The 23,942-nt window shown below is 37.3% G+C and overlaps 3 protein-coding genes across 4 annotated transcripts in view; all 3 read left to right on the top strand.

Annotated features, from left to right (window-relative positions):
• The window catches only part of LOC139117966 (apoptotic chromatin condensation inducer in the nucleus-like), a 29,287-nt gene extending 22,914 nt beyond the window's left edge, over positions 1–6,373 (top strand). For both annotated transcript variants that reach the window (XM_070681223.1, XM_070681224.1), the window contains 5 exons: positions 758–989; positions 1,869–1,976; positions 2,380–2,632; positions 2,744–2,846; positions 4,175–6,373. Coding sequence is in view for 1 of the 2 variants with exons in the window: in XM_070681224.1 (XP_070537325.1) it covers positions 758–909 (152 nt within the window). In the remaining variant the exon portion in view is untranslated. The remainder of the gene's footprint in view (positions 1–757; positions 990–1,868; positions 1,977–2,379; positions 2,633–2,743; positions 2,847–4,174) is intronic.
• Positions 936–4,348, top strand: LOC139117870 (apoptotic chromatin condensation inducer in the nucleus-like). The gene is made up of 5 exons (XM_070681104.1): positions 936–989; positions 1,869–1,976; positions 2,380–2,645; positions 2,744–2,846; positions 4,175–4,348. The coding sequence occupies exons 1-5, from the start codon at positions 936–938 to the stop codon at positions 4,346–4,348; spliced, it is 705 nt and encodes a 234-aa protein (XP_070537205.1).
• A 5,055-nt stretch (positions 6,374–11,428) lies between the features above and the next one.
• Positions 11,429–23,942, top strand: part of LOC139117964 (uncharacterized) — a 58,151-nt gene continuing 45,637 nt past the window's right edge. The window contains exon 1 of the mRNA XM_070681222.1: positions 11,429–11,543. The gene's annotated coding sequence lies outside the window, so the exon portion shown is untranslated. The remainder of the gene's footprint in view (positions 11,544–23,942) is intronic.

The following is a 23,942-nucleotide window of genomic DNA, read 5'->3' as shown; positions in this document are numbered from 1 at the left end:
ATCATCGGTGTTCAAGAATGTTGCTCTTTTCCCTGTAGTATCTGAAGTGTATCTAATGTAATGATTTTTCTCTGAGAACTGTTGAATATGTAGGTCCTTTTATAAAACTCAGTCATTGGTTGGACCATAATCATGAAAGTTTGGTAAGAGTAATATCAACTGTTGTGGTTCATACCATCAGTGCAATTAATTTAATCTCTATTCTGCCAAGCCTGTCATTTGCCCATCAGCCAAGTATGTAAAAGCGGTATCTAGCCTAAACTTGTATTAACCATCTTTGTGTCATGATATGTCAGGTAAAGCTAGTTAAAATCATCTTTACATTACGATACGATACAATACAATAAGAAATTTATACAGCATCCAGTATGTATCAAAATTTTCACTTGGTGCTTTGCAAAGTGTCACATAGGTGCGCTCTCTCAAAAAAGTAGTTTTTTAGTCTGGATTTGAAAACCTCAGCACTTGATGCAGAATGAATATGATTTGGCAGCCCATAATCTATTTAGGGATCTTAAATATTTCATGTGTTTTGCTAAGAATTCTACATATGGGATATGTTATGCCTTACTGGTTTGAACCAACTTGATCTGATGGTGACCTTTGAATTGACAGGATAAGGGTTAACCAGATGCATGTTCCTGCTATATTCAAATCGTGATAGTCTATTGTCATTGACAAAAGTTTGACTGATTCTTTGGTCATGAATTTGCTATTTTGGTGCCATTCAACATCACACTGACATTTGTTCCATCAGTGACAACACCCAAGGTGATACGTCGTCCATCGTCCAATCTTCCAGTGGATGAACCAGTCACAATGGGAGATAAACCAAGCCCTGCCAGAATGCCAATCAGTAAGATAGTACATGTGATGAATCTAGTCAGGCCATTCACCATAGCACACTGAAAGAGTTACTTGGTAGAACTGGTACTATGGTAGAAGATGGATTCTGGATTGATAAAATTAAATCTCACTGCTTTGTAACTGTAAGTTTCTTTTCCAGTATCAAGACTTTTATTCTTCATTTAGACGGACTTTATTCCACTTTCCCAACTGGGTTTGAATTTACAATATGACGTTGAATTTTGTTGAAAGTATGGCAAATTTTCAATAACCTTTGATAAGTGATACAAGTCAGTGTTATTAATATTATAGATGGTGATCTTTACTGTTGAAATATCAGCATTACACCAACCATTGTGTGTTTCAAATTCAAGTCGAATGATTTTAGACATTGGTGGGTTGTTAAATATTCACAACATTTTATCTGATAAAAGAGAAATGACTGATGGTGTGTGCGCGAGTATTTTTCTTTTACAAGGATGCAACTCAAAACATGTATCTTGATAGTTCCATCATTGTGTTCAACACTACCATGCCACAAACCTACTTCAGAGTTGTCACATCATTGTATTCAACACTACCATGCCACAAACCTACTTCAGAGTTGTCACATCATTGTATTCAACACTACCATGCCACAAACCTACTTCAGAGTTGTCACATCATTGTATTCAACACTACCATGCCACAAACCTACTTCAGAGTTGTCACATCATTGTATTCAACACTACCATGCCACAAACCTACTTCAGAGTTGTCAAAGGGAACTCTTTGATACAGTGGTTGAACCTCAATATACAGAATGTATCAAAAATCTACATTCTTTAAACTCCACACTTAGTGTCTAGTTCCATCTTCTAGTCTGTGGTTAAAAGTTCATTCACCTAACTGTGATTCTGTGTATTTGCAATCATTCATATTTCGTACTATTCTTTAAAGCACTATTTACTCTTTCATAATCAGCTGATATATATCAGAAGTAGATGACAATACGTTTATGTATATGTTATTGTTTCACACAGTATGAGGCAGAGGAGGATGCAATCACAACACGTGAAGCTCTCCATGGTACCAAGTGGCCATCCAGTAACCCAAAGAATCTCATTGTAGAATACGCCCAACAATCAGAGGTAAGTTCAGGTGATTTTAAACTATCCTAACTTTGATAATCTGAAACTGCATATTCCAAAACTTGTAACATCATTTTCCTGTCAAAACCTATGCTAGAAATCTGTAAAATTTTGGAATGTATGAAATTTTTGTTATGCCTTGGAACTTTCTGAAGGAAAAATACCATTTGCCACAATTTTCACAGTTCAGCACATCAACTCACCTATTGCAAAACATGAAAATGACCTTTATAGCTGATTACAAAGAGTGGCATGATGAATGAAAGTTGGTCAGGAATGCTATTTACCAATATACATGAAGGGAATGTTGAAAGAAATGTTGAGGTCAGTTACAGCCAAAATTGGGATAATAAAGATTGATTGATTGATTGTTTGTTTGTATTCATACATTTCTACTGTACAGATTGACAGGCAGAAGGGCATCACAGACAGAACAGAGGTCAAAGTTGAAGAAAAGCAAGGCATGGTGAGCAGAGAACGTAGAGACTCTCAGAGAGATAGGGACAGAGAGAGAAGGGAAAGAGAGAGAGAAAGAGAGAGAGGAAGAGACAGGGACAGAGATCAGGATAGAATGAAACGAAGAGAGAGAAGTACATCAAGAGAAAATAAAAGGAGAGAACGTGAAAGAGGAGATAAACAACAGAGAGAGGTTAAAAGTAAGTATTACAGGTATATTGTCTTTCAAATCAGAATGAACAAGATAAGATAATGTGATGATGTTGCTTCAATCACTAAATGACTTTTAATATTTCTCTCTTCTATCACAGAAGAAGCAGAACCAGAGAACCTCCAGCCAAGCTACTTGATGACTTGTTCCGTAAAACCAAAGCCACACCATGCATTTATTGGCTACCTTTAACACAGCAAGAGGTAGGTTTCTTTGATGAAGAGTGAGTGTCTTCCGTAACAATGAATCCTACAAACTTACCTTCCAAGTTTGTCAAGTTTCTCTACTTTATGTGTGGTAATACGTAAAAATCCTTTCCTATCCTTGTATCCGTCAAAATATCTGGAATTATTATTTGAATATGCAGTAAACCAGAAAGACATAGTATACTTTAGATTTTATGTACATTCAAAATGTGGAAAGTGAGGGCAGGATTGTAGGGTATGAAGCGAGAAATACTGTACGAAACTCATCTTTTGAAAGATCTCATGTTTATATCTTTTCCAAAGTTATTGATAATCCATTTCACAGTTTATATTTTTACATATGATAGGATTGTAAACAACTGTTTACATATGATAGGGTTGTAAACAACTGTTTACATATGATAGGATTGTAAACACTGTTTACATATGATAGGATTGTAAACAACTGTTTACATATGATAGGATTGTAAACAACTGTTTACATATGATAGGGTTGTAAACAAAATATGGCCCTGTAAAGAAGGAGGGCTTGGTGAGTGACATAGTGGATGAGTAGCATATCCACTACATCCATCCACTGAGCCCTTGTCCATGCATGGCTGTGTTTCATGTGTCATCATATCGTTATACATCTTCCTCAGTAAACCACTCATATCATGTCACGTACAGTTAATATTGAGGCTTTGAAGACATACGACATAACTTCAGCACACAATGAGTGAAATAGAATTTTCACAAAAATTCACACACAGCAATATTTGGCACCACAATAGCAGAGCACCATCTTAATGCCTCCTGTGTGTGATTACAAACTTTCAACATGAATTTATTTAGTTACAATTGTTGTTGATTATTATTTATTTAACATATGATATGAATGTTTTATAGAAAGTCCTTTACAACTTCTACAATGCACCGTAAATTTTGTGTTTGTGTCGGATAAATTGACAGGTCAGAGGTCAAATATACATACTGTGTGGCCCACTTTGAAACTTCTTGTTCTGTGCAAATATGGAAAGTTATTGAATGCTAGAACACCATGGGCACGAGGTTTATAATAATGATGTTATGTTTGACTCCGTAACTGTCTATGATAGAAAATATCCATGAAATGTTCGTGATTGTTGACAAATCTGATAAAATTGTCCTTGTACATTTTTGTTTCAATTGAGTGAAAATTAGTGTTTTGGTAAATTTGTGATATTTCTTGCTGCTAGATAGACAAACTGTCCAGTCAACAATTTAAAAAGATGAATGATGTATGTATTGCTATACCCAAAAAGGTTCATCATTAGATCGTATTGATGTATTTATTCTCTGAACAGATTGCCGTCAAAGAAAAGGAAAGACTGGAAAGAAACAAACAGAGAGAAGAGAGACGGAAAAAGATTGAACAGGAAAGACAGGAGGAAGAAGAGAGAAGGGAAAAAGAAAGACAGAAACGTCGTCAAGAGCAAAGACGAAGCAGATCAAGATCACGTGACAGACGGCGGAGATAGAAACATTTTCATTCGTTCTGTCTCTTAATTCCAGGGTTTTTCATGATTCATGTTTTTTTAAACAACAAGAAAGACTGTACAGAATTACACAAACATTTCTCTCTAGTTTTGCCTCTTTAGTAGTGTTTTAGTCATTTTTTTGTTTTATCATAAAATCGTCTTTTGTTGTGGTTTGTCTTTACCAGCACTTGATAATAAGATGAAGGACTTTCACAGTGTTTTCAAGACGGAGAGACCACCTTGGTGAATATTACCAGTGTGACCTTACATTACTCAAGACAAAAAAAGAAAAGAAATTACTTCATCAGATTGATGTGCATGTACCTGTCAATACTTAGGTTGCTGAAATCCAGATAAACATTGTATTATGTCCTTTTTCCTTCATTTCAATATTTAGCAAAGTCATTCCAAACAGCAGTATGCAAGAATACTCTCAGTATGCCATGGTAGACCACAGTTTATGCATTGAAATATGTTACCAGCATGATGCAGTGGTATAGCAATCAATACAGAAACACAGGGTCTCCCCACATAGGCTTTCTAGCAGTATCAAAGTAGTGACTGATGCAACTTAAATGTAGATGATCTAGACTCTGCCAGAAAGAAAGCCAAAGTATATTTCAACAAAACTTTAGATCAGATTATATTCTCAGCCCTTCAGCTGCATGCTAGTTATTCAGAATTAACAATAAACAACAATTCACCAATTAAATTGTTCCCATCTCAGTTTGATGTCAGTCCAATATGTTTTCATTGTACATTGACTGACAATGACATGTAAAAAAGCTGTTCAGTGTTTGACAAATGCTAGCTGTGTGATATTTTGGTTTGGTGGGTTTTTTTTCATTATTTCTGAAAAATAAATGTTTAGTCATCTTTGTTTTGTATAGGAATAGTGCTTGGTTTCCAAATAGTAATCAGTCAAACAGGCAGAGTAATATACAGTATTGTCTTGCTGCAGTTAATAAGATTTGCCTGCCACAGATCAGATATTCCCAACTACAACATTAGATTCTCCCAACACAACCTACAACAGAGTAGTGATGTCAAGAAACTGCTCAACCTTTCTGAAATCCCTATGGTATACGTCCTTTCAATTATAGAGCTGTCAATGTATGAGTTAATACTTCATGCCAGTGCAACTTATGAAACCCTAGCCAAGCTGCAGACAATGTTTTTAACTTACAGTCACCGTAGTTTCATTAAGTACGTGTAAATATATGGGATCTTGTTTTTGTTTTGAGATTTGCATTTGGACATTCATATCCACTCTGACAACATCAAAAACGCAAAAGAAGATTGGAAATTGTTGATTTAAACCGTAGACTGCTTCAAAACGCCAGTTCTTTGTCATGTAATGTTCAGTATACGCTCTTTCTTTTGCAAAGTATTCTTAGTCTCTCATATTTTTGAAAAATAAGATCATTGTAATATGTTTCAAAGATTGCAAAAGAAACCAAGTGTAAAGAATAGTAAACAAGCTGATCAAAAACAACGAAATGGAAACTATATTAAGCTGATGCTATTTTACATGAAGGCAGAAAAGTCAATGTCATTGCCATCACATGTTGATAAATTTACCAAATTGCGCGACATAAGAACGTGGACGTTATGAAAGGATGTGGTAAAAGGTTCACAAATTTGGATCTATGAAAACGATTCCTGGTATTAACACATTTTAACAATATTTAGGTCTCATTTGAACAGAGTGACATTTTAACAGTTTTAGTTCTGTGTCTACCTTGTGAATACGATGCATAGCATGATGGCTAAAACATTTCTTCTGGCCAACTGAAATATTTTTCTACAAGACCTTGGTCCCAATGAAAATGAAGGATACCAGTTTCATGTAAAGACATCAGCCAGATTTACTGAAGTTTCTCAGCTGTACACCCTGAAATACCCTCAACATTGCAACGCTTGTGTTGGTGATTGTTTTGTCCATAGCCCCTGCTCCACTGTCTCTGATTTTTCTGAAACATTGTCTGACCAGTTAGAGGATTTAATAAAATGTTTTTAAATTTGTTACTTTGTTGAAACTCACTTTTTTCAGTTACCTTGTATAAGTATGGCAACAGAAGCCAGTGTCTTTAGTCTGGATGTCTGTTTGTATGTCTGTATATATGTATGTATATGTATGTATGTATGTTCAGTGTTGCCACCAGGATGCGCCCTTGCGACAATGTCCCCAAAACGGAACCAGTTGCCCTGCATTCTCGCACACTGCGGGTCACCTGGGGTGCATTCATGAGTAGACTGTGTTCAATGGGTGGTGTAGTCTGCAAGCAATATCTATTACTGACAATGGCCTTTGTTTTGCATGACTATTTTGAGGCTACATTTATGTACTTTCGAAGCTGTGATTAACATAAACGCACTTGGTTGTAGTCTAACCATGGATGTAAAAAAGTAGCACTCTGATTGGGGCAGATACAGTATACTGTTAGTTAAATTGCCTGAAATTAAAGCATAGCAACGTGGTAGCTTGGATTTTGTTTTGTGAAACTAATTTATAGTAAAATAATACAAAATCTGATTGACAACTGATGCATGTTGTCCCCAAAATGTGCGAAAAATGTCCAAAAATAAACGGTAGTGGGACACAGTGTCCCCTGGTTTAAAATTCCTGGCTGCAACACTGGTTATGTGTGTATGTATTAACAAACAAATGGATGTCATTCTGTCTGCACACTCAGTTTTTAGGCTCCGCTGTCAGCGACACAACTTATCTAATAGGTGTATGTGTGGCAGCGTCCATCAACTTTTACATTCCATGCTTCTTCAAAACGGCCAGTCTGTTTCCTTAAAGCTCAAGTAGCTGCAAATGTGTAATAAACTGACCTCAATATATCCTCAGCTTTCAAAGTTTTCTTTGGATGAAACCCATTAAAGACTGAAACAGTGTAGAACGCTGTCATGTGACAAAAGTGGCATGTAAATTCAAACATCTTAACATCATTTTAGATTTTCCACCATTTTCAAAAACGTGACAGAGAAAATGAAGAATACAACAACAAAATGTTGGCCATCATGTGTTGTGCATTAAAGCAAATGGCATCATGCTGGTTACCTTTATGACCATGATGTGTATGTGCAGGAAATGCCGCTTTTTCGTACATATCAGTGGGTGTGCAATTTTATGAGTGAGACACCCATTTAGTATTTAACCTGTTAAAACGCGTAGGCATGGTCCAAATCAGCAAGCAGTGATATTTCTATACATGCCCTTCAGTTGGCACATTTACATAAAGCACTTTAGTTTGAAAATAAAAATCATGAAAATAATGCATGAAATTTGCAGCTATTGGGTCTTTAAATTTGCGGAGTACAGGTCCCCAGGGATGACCTTAATCAGATTTGTTCAAATTGTGATAAAATATGCAAATTTGTATTTCTTAGCTAATTTTAGCTCACAATTGGTATATGTATATATACCAATGAGAGCTTATATTGTAAGTCGATGGTGGTCTGCATGTTAGTATGCATGTGTGTGAATGTATGTCCGTCCACATCAAAAACTCCAAAACTGTAGCACCTGCCATCTTAGTATTTGTTGTACAGTGGCACTGAGGTGGAGATCTTAATTATTCAAATGAACAATTCAGTGTCAGTATGTATGCAAATTAGTTTAAAAAGGGGGGAATCCTGCAATTGCTAAAACTCTGTAACCACATGCCAGATTTGGTTGAATCTTGGTATGCAGGTTCTTGAAGGTGACATTCGTTAAATTTCTTCAAATTATGGTTAAACTTTCGTAGTGATATTTTTAGGCAATTTTTCCCAATTTTGGTCAAAAAATCTCAGAAACTACCAGTCCCACTGCTTTGAAACTTGGTATGCGAGATCCTAGGGTTGGTTTCTGTCGGATTTGTTCAAATTGTGTGAAATTTTCAAACGTTACTTGTAGTTGGGGGGGGATGACCATTAATTCATTTTCGCGATGGTTTCATTGATCGTATCTAAAACCGGGGTCGAATATGTGCATGGTCACCCATTCATTCAGTATCAAACAATATAAGTAGTATCTCGCATCAAACAAAATTCATGAAAATGGCCGACTTTGTCCCTTTAAGATTACTCTGTCTGGCCTGCCGCTTTGAACCAAATAGTTGGTATACTGGTTCCTAGGGTTTATCTTAATTTGATGTATTGAATTATGATGAAATCTGCAATTTTGCATTTTTGGGGCAATTTTTGACATTTTTGGTCAAAAAATTTGTTTCTCTAAAACTATTCGTATGATAACTTTGATATTTGGTAGACATGTTCTTGGGGATGATCTTAATGTAAGATGTTCAAATTATGATAAAATCTTCAATTGTATTTTTGCAGCTATTTTTGGCCGTTTTTGGTCAGACCATCCTGGATGACCTTTACGCATGCCATGCTTTTCTGTTTTTTGATCCCGATTGACATGGGGAAATATATTGAGCCGGTGCTGATTGTTTCGTAGGTAAGGATGTAACACTATTAGTTTTGTGATCGGATTTTAGTTTACCCAGTTGTGGAGGCTTTTCATTATAAATTATCTGCTAGGCGACGTTGTGTTGAAAAAAGTCAATCATACGCTTGAATATAAGCTTAATCTGCAAAGCAAGTTTATTTATTAGAGTTTGAATAGAAAAGGCGGAAAAATTCTGACAATTTGGGAACTCTGTGCGAATTTCTTTTTTTTCCTGCCGAAGAACGCCCGCACACGGTTAAGTACTCGACTCTGCTTCCTTCAGAGGGAAATTTTCTGACGCTAACTCTTCACCTCACTTTACACATGCACAGGAGTTTACAACTGTTTTTATCACGTATCTTTCAAACAACATATTGGGAGCTAAAACTATTTTTTAAGGAATATTTCGTATCTGAAGGTCAAGTTAAGGTAGTATGCACCTCGAAAGTGAAAGACTTTTGCTCTAACTTTCCTCGAGGGATCTTTCAGTCATTCTCTTTCAAAATCAAGAATAAAAATAGGGGGTCACCGTGCAAAGTTTGGTATTAGAGAAACAAAGTACCGAAGATTTACCGATATTAGAAATTCAAAATGGCCACCATCCCTGTGTTAACTCTAAGGAGAAAATTAAAAGTTTTCAAATTTCGAAAAACTAAGCCGGTGAAAAGTTTTCTTTCACCAAGAGCTTTAAAATGAACCCCCACATGTGGTATATCAGAAGAGAATTGTAAAAAGTTTGAGAGTCTGAATGTCTGTCCCCGAGGTGCGTTCTACCTTAAGCGAGTATATCAGATAAGAAAACACAAATAACTACTAATAACTTTACGGACTATATTCGTGGTTTAACCAAAGTACTCAGTATGACAAGCCAAGTGTTGCAAAATTCATGAAAACTATTTTATGTTCATAAAAAACATTTTTGTGTTCATGAATTCCATGTTTATGTTCATGTTTTTGTTCATGAAAGCTATTTTTGTGTTCATAAAAATCATTTGCTGTTCATGAATTCCATGTTTATGTTAATGAAAACCAATTTCGTGTTCATGAATTTTATGTTTATGTTCATCAAAACCATTATATATATATATATTTATATATATATAAATTTGTATGATGCATTACAGCCATGTGCCCGAAGGGGGCGCTGAAAATTATGTCTGATATATTAAAGTTACGCATCTGAAGGGGTAGTGCCACCACAGGCGACCCAATAAGTATTACTGAGTTTTTCACAACTGCTTTCTCTATCATTTCTCTTCTCTCTTCATGCTCTGAATGATCGGAATAAATTAAATGAATGGTTTATATAACCTAACCTAGCCTCTGTGACTCTTTATTTATTTTACACTCCATTACAAGGACGTATATCTCTCATACACACATGCTGTAATTAATTAGTCAACACAACTAATTATGCTAATCCGTGGACTTATCAGAGGTTGGTCAACATCGGAAAGATAGTGATGTTAATGAAAAAGGAGCCATTCCTATCTTTCGCGATGTTGACCAACCCGTAAAATCCCTGATAAGTCCACGGATTAGCATAAAGAATTAAAAGTCATAGTAAAGACTAATCTAGAAGCGTTTGTTTTTGAATTTTTACTTTGTCCTTTGTTGTGCATGTCATTGTTTTAACTTGCTTTCTTGTCCTGTACATCATGTTATTTTGTATTTTTTACTAAAATCCTCCTGTAAGTGCGGATGTATATGGTTTTTTAACTGTATCATATCTGTGTTGGAGTTCGAAAAAATAAATAAATCATCAATCAATCAATCAAAATAATGAGACATAATGAATTTTAACAAAAGAACTCATTATCGATTTTAGAAGGTCAGTCAGCCAACTATTCCTATCGTTATTCAAGGCAGCGAGGTTGAAATTGTGTCTCTGTTTTTTTAAATATCTTGGAATTCAACTCTTTAATACCTTGTTTTGGCAGACGAATACAGGGTCTTTAATGAAGAAAGCTCAGCAACGCCTGTATTTTTGAGGACGCCTGAAGAAATTTGGCATGAGTCGTGTCATTTTGATCAACTTTTACCGCACTGCAATTGAGAGTCTGGTTTGGAAATATCACTACTGCAGAGTTTCATTCACTAGTAAAAGTCGTTAGCACTGCAGAGAAGATCATTGGTTCAGATTTACCTTCATTGCCATCAATTTATCGACCCAGGACTATTCGGAAAACCACTTCTATCATTAATGATGAAAATCATCCAGCCCATAAATATTTTGATCTTTATCTTCCAGGTGGCGCCATCGATGCGTCAGACCAATATCTGAGTGATTTCGCAAGAGTTTCTATCCATCATCAGTTTGAATTTTAATCAAATGTAATAAGTTATGTTTGTTTCGTATTTTAATCTTGTATTTTAACGTGTGTTTATAATTATTTTAGTATTTTTATTCCATTTTATAATATTTTTATTTTTTCATTGATGCGCACGTGAAAAATCAATTTCCATTGTATTTTTAATACATATGGCGATAAATTATTATTAAATTATTATTATTATTTTGCGAATTTGGCGAGATTTGTGATTTTGCTGGGGATTCCTGCGCTCCGGCTTAGGCCACAGCGCCACGCCCGACAACTTCGTGCATTATTGGGCGCACATGCGCAGTGCAGTGTATGGTTGTGACCTTACGTGACCCTTTGAAGGAGGAAGGAAGGCGGAAACTAGGAAACAAGGAAGCTGTTGCCGAACGTTGGAGAAATATAGTACATTCGTAAGCATACGAACACACAGGTTAGTAAAATGATATCATCATTTATAGTCTTAAACAGGGGGTCTTATCTAAGATATGGTTTGGGGAATACGAAAACTTGTGAAACTTCAGTCCGGCTGCAGCCCCCATGAGTCATCGTCGTAGGGCCCCAGGCCAGGGTAGCTGCAAAATTGTAGCTCTACGGTGAGGCGGTCGGTGAGTTTTGGTTTTTGCGACCTCGCTCACCAGTAGAGCTACAATGCCGAAGGCCCTGTAGCATACAAAATAAGCGCGTCACACATGGCGCGGCATTTTCATGTAAAATCCCACATATTTACTGCATTTGGTCGTACCGATTTATCACTACTGAAGACTAAACACTATACTACACTAACCTTGTCGTTTATGGGGTTTGGTATTAGCTCAGACACGTCGATCGCGTTCCAAAAACATTTCTTGGAGCCGCCATTACCAACTTCCGGTAATGGCGGCTCCCAGAAACACGCTCAATGTTTATGGAACGCGATACGATAAATTCATCTGGCTTGAATTCTGCCATGATCAAAAATCACCAAGTTCACAATAGCTCACAATGCACTGAGGCACTTGAAATAGCCTTGCGCCTAGAGCCTGTTCAGAGATTAGGCGCACTACAAATGTACCGTTTTTTATTATTATTGTACTTGGGCCTCAGCCCAAGTACATTTGTTTTCATTCCGTGGGAAAAAAACTGTAAGGTATAACCATTTCTGGCTGAGACCAGGGAGGGCAAAATGTATTGGCTTCATCTTTCTTGGCATAATAAATGGCGTAATGATGTTAACTGAATGGAAGTGCTGCTCTCAGCCAGTCTTGAATAAGTGAGATGTGAATATAAATGCTTCTCTATCTGAGTTTTTGCCACAAAATCTTCTGAATATAATCAAAATGTGCATCGAAATGCAACAATTAATGCACCCTCCGTTTACTAGGCGATGGCACGACCCTGCTACACCCACTGGACGAGCCAAAGTGGGAGGGGTAATTTCGGTTTGGTCGAACAGGAGGGCTCGAGACCAGAATTTAACATTTAAACTTGAAACATGTTTAATCACTGACAAGATGTGGATTAGTGTTAATCAAAGAGAAAGTTTGAAAAGGAAAGGTTTTATATCCCGGACACAATGAAAAACATACGACTGGAAACTGTACCCCCGGTTGAGAATAGTAACGCCCACAGCGATGGAGAACACTTATCCTTGAGCTGAGAAAACAGACCATCATTTCGAAATAGAGCTGCAGATTCGAGAAGCTCGTTAAAAATAGCTAGGTACACCCCATAAGGGGTGGTTTCGAGTCTTGAGGGCAAATTTCGCCTCCTTCATTTAGAAATCGTACGTTTGTTTTTCCAGGGAACACATCATTTGACACAAAATTTGCATGAAAAGGGGTCGCCAGTAAGCACGTGGTCAAATCTGGCATAAGAAACAATATGAAATGTTGGGTAAAGCCAGTCCAAAATAAACTGATTTGAACTTTTGTGTTTTGTAATTTATACCACTGCAGTAACATGACTTTTTTTTTTGACAACATCACACAATGTAATACGTTTTGAAACTGAATACTCCGACGTATTCTGTGTCCCCTTTGCTAAAAAATACGGTATGCCGATTACCATGTAAGGAGATGATGACGTCAAGACAGATTTGTAGTGCGTTAGGTCTTGGATGGTGCACGAAGTTTTGTCGAGGTAGCTTGTGTATTTATTTCCTAAATGGGAGATATTAGGGTCGATCTAAAAGGCCGAAAAATGTTATGATACTCTAAGCGAGCTGAACTCCAATGCGAATGGTTGGATAATTTGGAGGATGTCTAGACTGATCTCGTCTCATTTATTTGGCGGTCAGTATTGAATTTCAACTGCGTCACAAGTTTGCGTCGAGCAGTCAACCAACGATATTTTAGAAATCTGGAGACATGGCACATCGCAGTTTTATTTTAGTATTTTATATTTTACAAAAGATGTAAGAAGCAATGATTTTGTTGAAAATTCTGAAAAAAATATAGGAAGATTTGATCGCGAACACATTTTCACTTGGGGGTCAACTAGCCCTGCGTACGATGCTGTGTGTTCCGCTACAGCTAACCGCCCCGCTCACCACCACAGCCCTGCAAAGACCCGTACGTTGGGTCGGTGACTTCAAATCCATTTTGGGACTTGACGTAAAAAGCCAAATTACTGCCGAAATTCAGCGTTCTTGGGCCCAAGTCGTATCCCAGCCTACCTCAGCTACTCGATCGCTTCCAAAAATGACAGTCTTTTATTCACTTCTCGTAAATAACCGTCGATGTCGGCAACTCTCTCGCTGGCCCTGCGTACGATGCTGTGTGTTAGCTGTAGCACATAGCATCGTACGCAGGGCCGGGGTCAACATGGGGTCGCAGCCATGTTGCCTCATTACTCAAAACTTATTCTGTCTGCACTCAAAACTCAAAAATGTCGCATATGAACCTGAAAAATCGATGTAATTTTGTCAAACTTCGGCGAAATTTCAGCCTATAGACAAAATTTCATCTAGGTAAGGTAAATTTACTGAAATTTGATCGACAAATAATCCTGAGCGTGAACGTGACAGCTCGCCTTCTCCGGGAAGTCATGCATCCGGCCACAGTCGCTCGAGAGCTATTCAGCTCTGGGACTATTCGCCCCATAGACGAGTATACAGAAGCGAGAAATACCTCGCTTCTGTATACTCGTCTATGGGGCGAATAGTCCCAGAGCTGAATAGCTCTCGAGCGACTGTGATCCGGCCAGCTGCCCATATGGCCGGGTGCATGAGATTGTTTTCAAGCGACGGCGGCAGACCGTACGGGGCTCTGGATATGAACCTACCGCCGGTGTAGCTGTAATAACTGTTGCGTTGTTTTTAATCACCACGGACGAAGTCCGAGGGGACTTATAGGTTTGGTCATGTCCGTGCGTCCGTCCGTCCGTTCACGCCTACAGTACCCAACCCCATACAGATGCACGTCGATTTGTTTCACAATGCTATCAAATTTGGCCGTGTTAGAGGACTTTTTAGTTTACACCTCCATAGACTCCCATGTATAAGGCAGTTCTCCATAGACTCGCATGTATGATGCCAAGAAAAATAAAAATTTAGTTTCTCATCGTATTCATATTGCCTAAAGGATGCAGTGACACAGTTTTTTTGTCCCCCCGGATAAAGTCCAGGGGGCTTATAGATTGGCTCATATCCGTCAGTGAGTGCATCAGTGAGTCCATCGGTTCACGCAGATATCTCAGACATTTGTGACAAAATATCATGTGACCTTGGTGACCTTTGACCTCAAATATACATTATTGTCCATGACTCAGTAACCACAAGTGCTAAACCTTTCATATTTGGTATGATGGGACACCTTATGATGCCACATATTGCACTCCATTAATTATGTGCATATCTAATTATGAGCGAGCCAATAGAGCAAGAGGTCTGATTTCTGGTATATAGGGAAAAGTTACAATATAATTTGTTTGACAAAACTTCACGTGACCTCAATGACCTTTGACCTCAAATATACATATTTGTCCACAACTCAGTAACCACAAGTGCTACACCCTTCATATTTGGTATGAAAGGACACCTTATGACACCATATATTGTACCTCATTAATTATGTGCATATCTTATTTTGAGCGAGCCAATAGAGCTAGAGGTCTGATTTTTGGTATATAGGAATAACTTAGCAATACAATTATTATGACAAAATGTGACGTGACCTCAATGACCTTTGACCTCAAATATATATATTTGTCCACAACTCAGTAACCACAAGTGCTACACCCTTCATAAATGGTATGATGGGACACCTTATGACACCACATATTGTACCTCATTAATTATGCACATATCTAATTCTGAGCAAGCCAATAGAGCTGGATGTCCGATTTTTGGTATATAGGGATAACTATAGGGTGAAATCTAAATATGCCCATCTAAATATTAGACATCTACCATCGAGAACAAAAGAAATTTGCTGTAATTTGAATATTTAAGGAGTTTAAGCAATTCCCGCTATAAATAAAGAACCCCTGCCTCAAACTCCACAAAAGTTGCTAGACATATTTTGCCGTTGTCATGCCATTGCTTTGTTTAATAATCAGTTAATCAAATGCCTCATTGACAGGAGGAAATTCAAGACCATATTTGAATAGTGTATATATTGTCCTCAAAATTACTCTATCACGGCCCAAGTACTCATTGCCTTCAGCAATACTGCCTTGTATTATTATTTTATAATACACAGTAATCTGGTAAGTCTGGTGAAGGTGGCAAAAATGTTGTACTAGACAGAACAAGTCCTGCGTGAGTGTGAAGGTCTTGATGTAATCAATGTGATGTGATCACCAACAGGCTAACTGGAAAACTGTACCATATACCATATTTACACTGAATAATTCTCTCTAGAGAATATAAGGACAATCTGTTTTAAAAATACCTTAACTTCTAGTGAACATGAGCTTCTAGATAGTTTCAAACATAACTAATTGAAATCAAGGTCATAGAGGAGAAAAATATTAGACTAATGACCTTCAGAATGTTCAACTCTAAGTTAATTAAATTAAGGTAATGGATGAGGAGAATGACCCGCGTGACAAAAGCTATTAGTATGGGTATTTGTCCAATAGATGTTGCCAGTCTGTATATATTTATGTTTGTATAATGTACGTATGTCTGTGAAGACACATGTTGATCCACTCAAATATCTTGAGAACCAAAGTACTTGAATTGTCGTCATGTGTTGGAGGTACAATGTATCAGGATTAATAATTTGTCTTTTAATGTTTTCTGTTATGCTGACGACTTATTGTTAGCTAGCCTTTCTGTTACTGGTCTTCAAAATATGATCGAGATTGCAAACAATATATTACAAATCATGGCTTGTGTTTCAATCCTAAAAAGACAAGCTGTGGTATTTTCAGTAAGTGTACACTTACACCGCATCCATATTGGTCACTGAGTGGTGTAAGACTGGATGAATGTGAAAGTGTGAACTATTTAGGTGTTACACTTTCATCGTCTAATCCTAATGAACACATCAGAAATAGAATAAATGCATGTAGGAAAGCTTTTTATGGACTTCAAGGCGCTGGATTCAGTAATGGCCATATTGACTGTAATGTACTCGCTTATGTATGGAATGCTGCCATAAGACCAGTTTTATTCTATGGTATTAACTGTGTACACATGTCTAAATCATCAATTAGTGAGGCCGAAAAAATCCAGTCAAAATTACTAAAAGCTGGGTTTGGCATTCATAAATATTGTAGAAGTACTTCTTTCCTGAAGGCAATTAATGTTATGAAAATTGATACGTCTCTTGAAATCAGTTCTCTTGATTTGATAAAATCCATCTTCAGTAATAAATCTCTTGCACGTCGTTTTTACCTGCATCTTTTTAATATGCATTTATGTGGTAGATTGCAGGGTCACACTGATTTAGTATCACGTGTTAATAGAATTTGTATCAGAAATAGTATTTCACTTTTGCGGTATATATTTGACAAACGATACTCTCAATCGATCCTTAAAAATATGAAGACATGTTCAAGGCCAGATGGGCTGGACTGACAGCATTCGCAGTTGTACCTTGCAAAGATTTACACATCGTCATCTTACTTAATATCGTTTATTAAGACCATTTAAACTTGGGATTTTTTTTAGCTCACATTTGGTTATACCAATGTGAGTTTATCGTATAAGCTGAAGTCGATGGCGTCTGTATGTATGTGTGTATGTATGTATGTATGTATGTATGTACAGTATGTCCGTCAACATCAAAAACACGCAAACCGCTACACATTTCAGCTTGGTATTTGGTGTGTGGATGCATCCTGGCGTATAGATGGGATTTTGTTCAAATTAAGTCTACATTGCCAAAATTATGCAAATGAGCTTACAAAAGGTGAAAATGGTCAAGAATTAATATCTCGAGAACCGCTGTTTTGATTGCTTTGAAAATTTGTGTGCAAGTACCTTAGGTGAACCTTATACAGTTTTATGAATATTGTGAAGTTCTCCTTAATTTTGTATTTTTGCTGAATTTTTTGGTGATTTTTCTCATTTTCAGTAAAAATTCTTCTTCTCTGAAACCGCCAGCCCAATCGCTCTCAAATTTGGGTTGGATCTTTGCAAGGGTGTTACTCTTCTAATTTGTTGAAATTATGACAAAATTGGGAAAATTACTATTTTGGAGTAATTTTGTCATTTTTGGTCAAAAAATCTTATACAATATTTTCTTTTTAAAACCCCTGGACAGACAGCTTTTATATTTGGTACACAGACGTACAGAGATGACAATAGTTAGATATGTGGAAATTGTCCTGAAATATACAAATTTGTATTTGTAAGACAATATTGTCATTTTTGGTCCAAAAAACTTGTTCTCAAAATTACTTGTTTGATAGCTTTGTAATTTGGTATAAAGTCCCGAGGGATGTTATTAGGTAAATTTTCTGCTCAAAGTGTTGGGAAACCCCCAAATTTGTGTATTTTAGGTAATTTTCTCAGTTTGTGACCTTAAATGACCTACAACAACCCAGGATATGTTGTGAGACAGTTTTGAAGACTGTGAACATAATTTTGTCATATTGGGTATCAAAGTGTAGAAAATTTGATCCAGAAAACAAAGCTGAGGTGAATTTTTTCATTGCGGACCAATTTTTGCAACTTTTCTATGTAAGACATACAAGAACTGATGAGAAATTTGGATCCAGGATAATTCAATTTGGATCCAGGATAATTCCAGATGTTGTAATCACTGCCCACAGTGGAAGGCATTTCACCATCTGTAACTAACTTAAGTGCTGTTTACATTAGAATGATAACACTCATCGCATTAATTAAAAACTCCCCAAGGTTGTAAATACATTTCCTGGCGTTATGTAATACCAAGGGATGGAACATTTGATATTCAGGAGGGGGTAAGGTCTAGAAGATTGATATGGTAGCATTGCTTTTTACCAGATCCCTTGTACATTTTTTTACCCACTCCCACCTTTTCTTTTTATCAAACCTTCTCTGTCTATTTTTTGTTGTTGACATTTGCTTATGTATTTAGGATCTGCTTGTCCCATTGCTATAGAAGTTGATATGCATGTTCCTAAAGATGACCTCCAGTACCTAAGTTGGAGACCTTATTTGCTTTTGTCATTCTTGTTTTTCCTGGTTTAAATATTTCTCGAATGGACCAATTCAAACCTGAATGTGAGCACATAGTGTCCTTGACGGTATTTTTTTTGTCTTGTACCATGGTTCATTTAATACCTGTTTTTAATTGTATTATTAGCTCATATTTGGTTTTCATATATAAATACCAAAAAGAGCTTATATAGATTGAGTCGTCTGAATGTCTGTATATTTGTGGGTATGTGCGGATGTATGTCCGTCACACACAAAGGCTCCCATACCGCCAAAGCTACCGGCTCAGTATTTGGTGTACAGGTAGATGTAGGGTTTGAGATGTGAATTTGTTCAAATTAACACACCACGTGTTCATTTTTAGCCGGATGCCTCCAAATTGACCAGCTACTTTCGTATTTTGGCTGGCTACTTTTCAGCACTGTTTCGCTCTCTGGCCCGGAAATTCTGGTTTTGATAACAATAATTAGATTTTTTTGGTGGTCTTGCAAGCCGCAGATAATATTTCAGAAGTGCCGATGTGGCTATATTCAGTAGTCTAGCAATTTACGCGGTGAACTTGTTGCTATCACTGTACCGGTAGTACCGCGATCAGCGAACGTGTTGTACTATACACTGGGAATCGCTCTCGAGGTCAACTCGCTCGCCCGATCACCGCCCGAATTATTCCGACGTTCACATTGGGTATAGCCAAAATATTGAACTAACATACAATTACGTTGTGCCCGCGAATAGGCGAGCATTTCCGAATGAAGCCGACTTTTGTTTCGCTCAAACGCGGAAGAGAAAGTCGACGCTTGAGAGCTTTGGTTTTCTGCGTAAGAGTAGGGCCTAGTCTGATGGGTTTGGTAGGTTTTTGATCAAATCTAAAGCGACCACAAGTTACTGAGTCTCATTTTTCATATTTTCGAACGCTACGTCAATGTATCCATGGTCGATCACGATGTCAATATTCAACTCAAGTCGATCGACATCGCGTTTTGTGGAGGGGCCGTGGTTGTGTGCATCGCGGAAGAGAAAGTCGACGCTTGAAAACTTTGATTTTCTGACTTTGTCTGTTGGTTATGGGAGGTTTAGATCAAATCTAAATAAACAAAAAATTACTTGGTCTCACTTTTCGTACTTTTGAAACGCTACGTCGATCACAGTGTCAAATTTCAGGTCGACCGATATCGCGTTGTAAGTACTGTGTTAAATTGACTACCGGTGGTTTGTACACACACGGTGTTGTACAGGCTGCCGTTCAGTGTCGTTAGTTTGAGGTTTTATCAAACATGAACACTGAAATTTAGCTCTCTTTTTTAATTTTATTCAATATCAGCAAAAAATCAATAATCAGCTCGCGGATTCCTTTTATTGTGAAATTAGTACAGTGAATTAAAATCACTGAAAATTGTGTTCCTATAATTCATTGAATTGAATAAACTCTTTGATTTTACTGTATCTTCAATCAAGTTTATTTAAATCAGTAAAACACTTTTTACAGCCAGGCTGGTCAGGATTCTAGCGGATCGTTATCTGGGTTGTGAAAACCCTATGCCCCATTCTATGATGTATTTCAAATGTTTGTTCAAGTCATGAGCTAAACATAATTCTACACAACAGTCTGGTGAAATTTTGCTATTATCCTTGTCAACTGAATGTAGTTGACAGGCCCCGATGATATCAAATTAATTTTTCTGACTTTTTTTAAACTTTATCCCTTGAAAACATGTTGTAATTGGCAATGATAATGATTATTCTGTATGCTGAAACGGTCTTTAATACTGTACAAGAATGCATAAATCACTCCAAAATGTCTTCAAAATTTAAAAATTTCTTGCCCACCCCCTCCCTGAAACCCTCCCCCTGTGTGTATGTTGAAATAGCCTTTTATACACTGTATAAGAATGCATAAAATTGCTCAGAAATGTCTTCAAATTTAAAAATAATCCTTAACACTCTTATGCTGAAATGGTCTTTCATACAGTACAATAATGCAAGAAATTACTCCAAAATGTCTTTAAATTTTAAAAATTTCTTGCACACAGAGAGGGGACCCCCTCCCTGAAACCCTCCCCCCTGTGTGTATGTTGGAATAGCCTTTTATACACTGTATAAGAATGCATGAAATTGCTCAGAACTGTTCCCCCCCCCCCCCCCCCCCCCCCCCCAGGGAACTTGGTTGCACACAGAAGCTACATGTAACAGCCTACTTTTCTGAATTTTCCGCCCACTTCAAAAATTTTTGAGAACCCTGCACATCAGTGTCAAAAATGTGCAAATGAGGTAGAAAAAGAGAAATACTGCAAGTGTGCAGGATTGGTGGCAGTGAACTGAATCAGCCCACACATCTGAATAAGAGGATTTTGACCTTTAACCTATTTGCATGCAGGGTACCTATTATGTTTGGGAGTGGTAGTTAGTAACTGAAACAGCTAATTGTTCATTCCTGTCATTGTTTATGAACTGTGACATATTAACAGATCTGCTGGAACCATATGGATGTCTATTTTTGTACATCCATGGTAGAAAGATTCTCTGCTATGCATGTTGCTAAGTGACCTTCAGTATCTAAAGTTTCAGACCTTATTTACTTTTGTCATTCTTATTTTCTGGTTTAAATATTTCTTGTTTTTCTGGTTGTACTGTGCAGAAATCATTGTCAGAACATCAACCTCGAATTTCCTCCACTGAACAGATAGAAACCACATTTATTGTTGATCCTTTGGTATGTACCAATTCTGATCAAATTTGAGCGACACCGTATAATTGCGGTATTTTATTAGTTTTAGCTCCCATAGCCATATGTATATATGGCAATGGAAGCTATTCTTATAGGCTGGGGAAATGTCTGTATGTATGTATGTCTGTATGTCTGTATGTCTGTCCGTCAACATCAAAAACTCCGAAACCGCTGTACATTTCATCTTGATATTTGGTGTGTACATGCATCATGGGCTATAGATGAGATTTTGTTCAAATGAAGTTGTCATTGCCAAAAATATGCAAATTAAGTGAAAAAATGTAAAAACAGTCAAAATTGAAAAAACTCAATAACCACTGAGCAGATTACATGAAAATTAGCATGTAAGTACTTTGGGCTTACATGAAATGATTGTGCACATCTTGGGTCAGTATCTTGGACTTGCTATTTTTCATGAATTTTTTGTAATTTTCTCCCATTTTTGGTCAAAAAATCTCCTGCTCTGAAACCACAAGTCCGATTGATTTGAAACTTGGTATGGAAGTGCATAGGAGTGACCTTTCCCAAATTGGGCAAATCGTGGTGAAATTTGCATATTTTTAGTTTACACGTCCATAGACTCCCATGTATAAGGCAGATCCCATAGACTCCCATGTATAAGGCCACGAAAAATAAAATTTAGTTTCTCATCGTATTCATATTGCAAAAGGATGCAGTGACACAATTTTTAGTCCCCCGGATGAAGTCCAGTGAGCTTATAAATTGGGTCATGTCCGTCTGTTCGTCCATCCGTGAGTCCATCCGTTCATGCAGATATCTCGGATATTTTGACAAAATGTCACGTGACCTTGATGACCTTTGATCTCAAATATAGGTATTTGTCCATAACTCAGTAACCACAAGTGCTACCACCCTTCATATATGGTATGATGGGACAGCTTATGACGCCACATATTGTACCTCATTAATTATGCACATATCTAATTTTGAGCGAGCCAATAGAGCTAGAGGTCTGATTTTTGTATATAGGGATAACTTAGCAAAACAATTTTTTTTACAAAATGTCACGTGACCTCGGTACCTTTGACCTCAAATATACATATTTGTCCATAACTCAGTAACCACAAGTGCTACAGCCTTCATGTATGGTATGATGGGACACCTTATGACGCCACATATTGTACCTCATTAATTATGTGCATATCTAATTTTGAGCGAGCCAATAGAGTAGAGGTTGATTTTTGGTATATAGGGATAACTTAGCAATACAATTTTTTTGACAAAATGTCACGTGACATCGGTGACCTTTGACCTCAAATATACATATTTGTCCATAACTCAGTAACCACAAGTGCTACCAGCCTTCATGTATGGTTGATGGGACAGCTTATGACGCCCACACCGATGTTTAGTTTGCCAGATAACGAGAATTAAGTTGTGCGCATGCGCAAGGAGACTTAGCGTAAATCAGAGGTCAGGTCACTGTGACTGTATGCAAATGAGGTATGCAGCCCCTTGGTTACCCGCCGGCATCTGCCGTTTCTACTGAGTTTTATCCAATAAAAATCATCAAACAAGTATCAAATATGGTGTCAAGGTGTTCATTAGAAAGTAATTTTATGAATATCAATGAGTTTCTGACGTCAAAACCTGATCCGCGGGAAAATTTGGGCAAGTTGCCGACGTACTCTAGAGACGCCTTGTACCAATGACAGGCGACGTTGGCGGCCGTGAGGTGCAATTTCCAGGGCAAATTTTAACACTTTGTGAGTTTGTCAGCAACTTTCATATAGCTAGGGAGTTAGAGTAAGTGGCATATTTTATATTTCTAGAGAGTTTCTCTGAGGCTAATTTTTTTAAATAGCATTTTCGAAATTTTTTTCTGTTGGTGTGGCCGATAATTTTCTCGTTGCTAGGCAATTTTCAAACGTACGCGCATTGTTTTCGGTATCAGTTTCAGTTAATTACTTCGACCTTCACGATTATTTTAGTAATTTTTCTTTGAATTTCAAAAATTATTCACTTACTTTCTCAAAAATTATGTCAGGATTTGATTTTCACCAATTTTGCCTTCAAAAACTGTGTCGAATATGTGGTTCTAGAGCCCAAAGTTCCGTGGCTGACTTGCAAGGGAAAAAACCTAAACTGTGCAATGTATACATGGATCAAATTTCGTACACATTTGGCCTTGATGTGAGTAGAGATGAGGCAGACGTACATCCAAAACAGTTATGTAATCTCTGTTATCGACGTCTGCTGAATAAAACTGTCTTCTGTTCGGAGCCTTTCAAAGATTTATGGGCCTCCCATCCCAGGGTTGGAGCATGTCATGTTTGCTCCCAGTTTGAAGCACAAAGCAAAGGGGGGCGACCTAAGAGAGTTAAAAGGGGAAGACCATCAACTAAAAAACAAGACCCACCTACCCAGACTGACTCCACAAACCAAATAGATCAGATACTAACAGAGGAAGGGAAATCATACTTAGAGGAGCAGGCCCTAAAGTCACCCACTTTTGATTGGCCTGAGACCTTTAGTCCTATGCCTGATGGGGATATTAAATGTAGCATATG

Source organism: Ptychodera flava, chromosome 18 (genome assembly GCF_041260155.1).
Source record: "Ptychodera flava strain L36383 chromosome 18, AS_Pfla_20210202, whole genome shotgun sequence".
Classification (NCBI taxonomy): Eukaryota; Metazoa; Hemichordata; class Enteropneusta; family Ptychoderidae; genus Ptychodera; species Ptychodera flava.
The sequence above is the reverse complement of the archived record's forward strand: the minus strand, read 5'-3'. Positions and strand labels throughout refer to the sequence as shown.